Here is a 3,638-nt window from a genome sequence, read left to right as displayed (position 1 = left end):
CCATGTTCTCCATGTTCCATAACCTCACCGTCCTGTCCTACAGAGACACAGGACACTCAGCGGCTCATGTTATAATGCTTCCACTAGAGAGGATTTATACCTTGGAGGCAGAGACCACCAACTTCCTGTCAGCACTGACTGACACATCTGTCACCCAATCACTGTGGCCCTGTGACACAGGAAGAAAAAAAGCATTAAAGATGCCTTTTATTTCAGCAGAGAGAGAGAGAGAGAGTGTGTGTGTGTGTGTGTGTGTGTGTGTGTGTGTGTGTGTGTGTGTGTCTGTCTCACCCTCAGGATGAGAGTGTGTGTGTGTGTTTCTCTCTGTGTGTGTGTGTGTGTGTGTGTGTGTCTCACCCTCAGGATGAGAGTCTGGCAGAGGGATGACATATCCCAGAGTGCAACAGTCCTGTCATAGGAGCCAGACACCAGCAGGCTGGCTGTGGAAACATGACAGGAAGATTTGTATTAGCCAAAAAACATAAAACAGAACTAAGAACTGGACTCTTTAGATTTAGTGTGAGTCCGCCTGTTGAAATGTTCAGTCCTCTCTAGACTATAACTCTACATTTCTATTCTTTATTATGTGAATCAAAACAAACACTTTGTTACATGCTGCATATTTTGCTGTGTTTTTATTATGAATCTACTGCTGTGCCTACACAAGGAAAATGTGTTTTTTAATCGAGAGTAAAACATTCAACTCTGAATGATTGCCTCCATCTGCTGGTGACTAAATGACATCACAGCATTTCCTGGTGTTAATAATTCACCTGGTGAGAGGAAAGTGAAAATGAAAGTAGATTTTGACATTGTTGAACAGAGCTGAGACGCCATTACAGGGTGTGAGATCTCTGCTGGAAAACACACGACGGGAAAATTTGAAGCAGTCAAGAGAAGGGACAGGAACTCTGTGAGTCTTGTTTTTGAGAGACATTTAGATACAAAGACAGATGGCTGAGAAAACTGCTCTTGTTGAAAATGTCCTGAACTGCCATGTGTGTTCAGAGACTTTCAGAGATCCTGTGTCTCTGAGCTGCAACCACAGCTTCTGTTCAAGCTGCCTGCACACATTCTGGGAACAAGCTAACAACAAAAACTGTCCCATTTGTAAAACAAAGTCCTTAACGGATGAACCAGCAGTGAACGTTGATAACTTTTCTGGGAGACAGAAATCTGGATCATCTGAGACAGAAAAAGGAGAGAAGAAGGTGGAGGTGGTGTGTGATAAACATCCAGAAGTCCCTTATTGGTTCTGTAAGGATGAAGATAGAGTTGTGTGTCCTGTCTGTGAGTTTTCTCTCCACCACGGTCACACGGTGGTTCCTGTAGAACAAGCAGTCAGAGATCTGAAGGAGCAGCTGAAATCTGACTTACAGTCTCTGCAGGACAAGAGAGACAAACACAGACGAGTTGAGGAAACATACGATGAAATAAATCAACACTCCAAGAAGCAGCTGCTGTCTACAGAGAGTCAGATCAGAGCCGAGTTCAACAAGCTGCACCAGTTCCTGAAAGAGGAAGAGGAGTCCAGACTGGCAGCTCTGAGGGAGGAAGAGCAGCAGAGGGGGAAGACTGTCAGCAGAGAGATGAAGAGGATTGAGGAGCAGATCTCCTCTCTGTCAGACAGCATCTCTGCTGTGGAAGCAGACCTGCAGAAAGACAGCGTGGCGTTCCTCAGCAGTTATAAAGCCTCTCAGAGCAGAGCCAGAGTCCAGTGCTCGCTGTCAGATCCACAGCTGCTCTCAGGAGCACTGACAGATGTGGCCAAACATCTGGGCAACCTGTCCTTCAGAGTCTGGGCGAAGATGAAGGACATGGTCCACTTCTGCCCCGTCATTCTGGACCCAAACACTGCATACCCCCCTCTCTATCTGTCTGATGATCTGACCAGTGTGAGACGTGGAGACACAAAGCAGAAGCTTCCAGACAATCCAGAGAGACACAGCAGGTATGCCTCTGTTCTGGGCTCTGGTGGTTTCAGCTCAGGGAAACACAGCTGGGAGGTGGAGGTGGGAGATTATCCTGACTGGAATCTGGGTTTAGCCAAAGAGTCAGCTGACAGGAAGGGAGAAAGATATGTTTCACCAGAATATGGAAACTGGTGTTTAGTACATCACAGTGGAAAATACACTAATGGATCTGGTGAGAGTGTCACAGTGAAGAAGAGTCTCCAGAGGATTAGAGTCCAGCTGGACTATGAGGGGGGGGAGGTGTCCTTCTATGACTCTGAAGACATGACTCACATCTACACTCACAGAGACACTTTCACTGAGAAACTCTTCCCTTATTTCAATATTGGACAGGCTGGTGATGCTACAACTGCAGAAATCAAACTCTGTCCAGCTGAGATTGCTCTGTGAGGTTCAGAGAACTACAACTAAAGATCAAACTAAGGAGAATAAAAAAATAAAGATAAGCATGTTTCTAACAAATGTTGTACCCAGCCCAAGTGTCTTTGCTAGTTTAAGACTGACAGTTGTTTCCAAGTGTGTTTCCCGTCCAGTGCCCGCTTTGTTTAAATAACAAATGCACCTGGGCGTGCTGGTCTTACAGGGAGGTGTGTTCAGGTGCATTCTGGGTGTGCTGGTCTTACAGGGAGGTGTGTTCAGGTGCATTCTGGGCGTGCTGGTCTTACAGGGAGGTGTATTCAGGTGCATTCTGGGCTTGCTGGTCTTACAGAGAGATTTGGGTGTGCTGGTTTTACAGGGAGGTGTGTTTAGGTGCATTCTGGGAGAATTGCTATCTTGAGGCAGTGGGAAGTGATTGCACCATTGACCAACAAAAACCTGGTCTAAAGTCAATTACGCAGCATTTCATTGTTATTTTAACAGATCATTATTAAAATGTTCCTAGGCTCGTGCACAGCGCACACACACTATGCTTGTTACACACACAGGGACACACACTATGCTTGTTGAATACATAGGGACGCACAGCAGCACACACACATGCAGAAGATTACAAATAAAAATATTACGGTGCAAATTCTCCATCATAATAGCAATGCTCCAATGTACAAACACGCCTGGCTTTTAAAGGGAATGGGAGATTATCTCTGATTGGTTTATTGCATGTTAAGCCCAAAACACACCTATGATTAATGAGGGCACTAAGTACAACCCTTTAGAACTCTTCTTTTCCGTGCACTTAGATAGTTAAAACAGGGCCCTCTGAGTTTAATTTAGATTTTTTGGGGGCTGATACAGCATCCAGTTAGTTCTTTTTAATGAAAATGTAGAGATCCAGGTTAGAAGAAGGATTAAGATTTGATGTGTTTTAGTAAATGACCTGATGATAAGCATTGCTTGGTTGTTGTTTGATACATAAAATATTTCCAAAGCCCAGAATGAGAAAATATAGCTGAGCTGCTTTTGGTGTAAATGTGCTGCAAGAACTGGGATTTTAATTGAAAATATCTTTATTTTAAATGAGTACAAAGCTTAAATGCTATTATTAGACCCAAACAGAATCTGCAGGGTTTAGTTGTTGTTGTTTTGATCCAGAATGAAAATCTGCAGAATGTAGCCGACTGGTTTTCAGCTTTGGGTGGAGATTTGTTAATATTCTGAGTTTAATTTAGATTTTACACATAAGAAGCTGGGTCCAGACTAGTCTAATGATAGACAGACAGATTA

At 43.9% G+C, this 3,638-nt stretch overlaps 1 protein-coding gene across 1 annotated transcript; it reads left to right on the top strand.

The window, feature by feature from the left end:
• The first annotated feature begins 898 nt into the window (after positions 1 to 898).
• On the top strand, positions 899 to 2,587 carry LOC114562514 (nuclear factor 7, brain-like). Its single transcript, XM_028589315.1, has one exon. It carries the CDS (start codon positions 954 to 956, stop codon positions 2,361 to 2,363), a length of 1,410 nt encoding a protein of 469 aa, XP_028445116.1. The 5' UTR covers positions 899 to 953; the 3' UTR covers positions 2,364 to 2,587.
• Positions 2,588 to 3,638: the final 1,051 nt, after the last annotated feature.

The sequence above is a fragment of the Perca flavescens genome, chromosome 1, assembly GCF_004354835.1.
Source record: "Perca flavescens isolate YP-PL-M2 chromosome 1, PFLA_1.0, whole genome shotgun sequence".
NCBI classification, from domain to species: Eukaryota; Metazoa; Chordata; class Actinopteri; order Perciformes; family Percidae; genus Perca; species Perca flavescens.
Note: the sequence above shows the minus strand (reverse complement) of the source record. Positions and strands in the feature narration are given on the sequence as shown.

Coding starts and splice junctions, on each gene's coding strand:
- LOC114562514 (XM_028589315.1), top strand. CDS start 954: ATGGCTGAGAAAACTGCTCTTGTTGAAAATGTCCTGAACTGCCATGTG.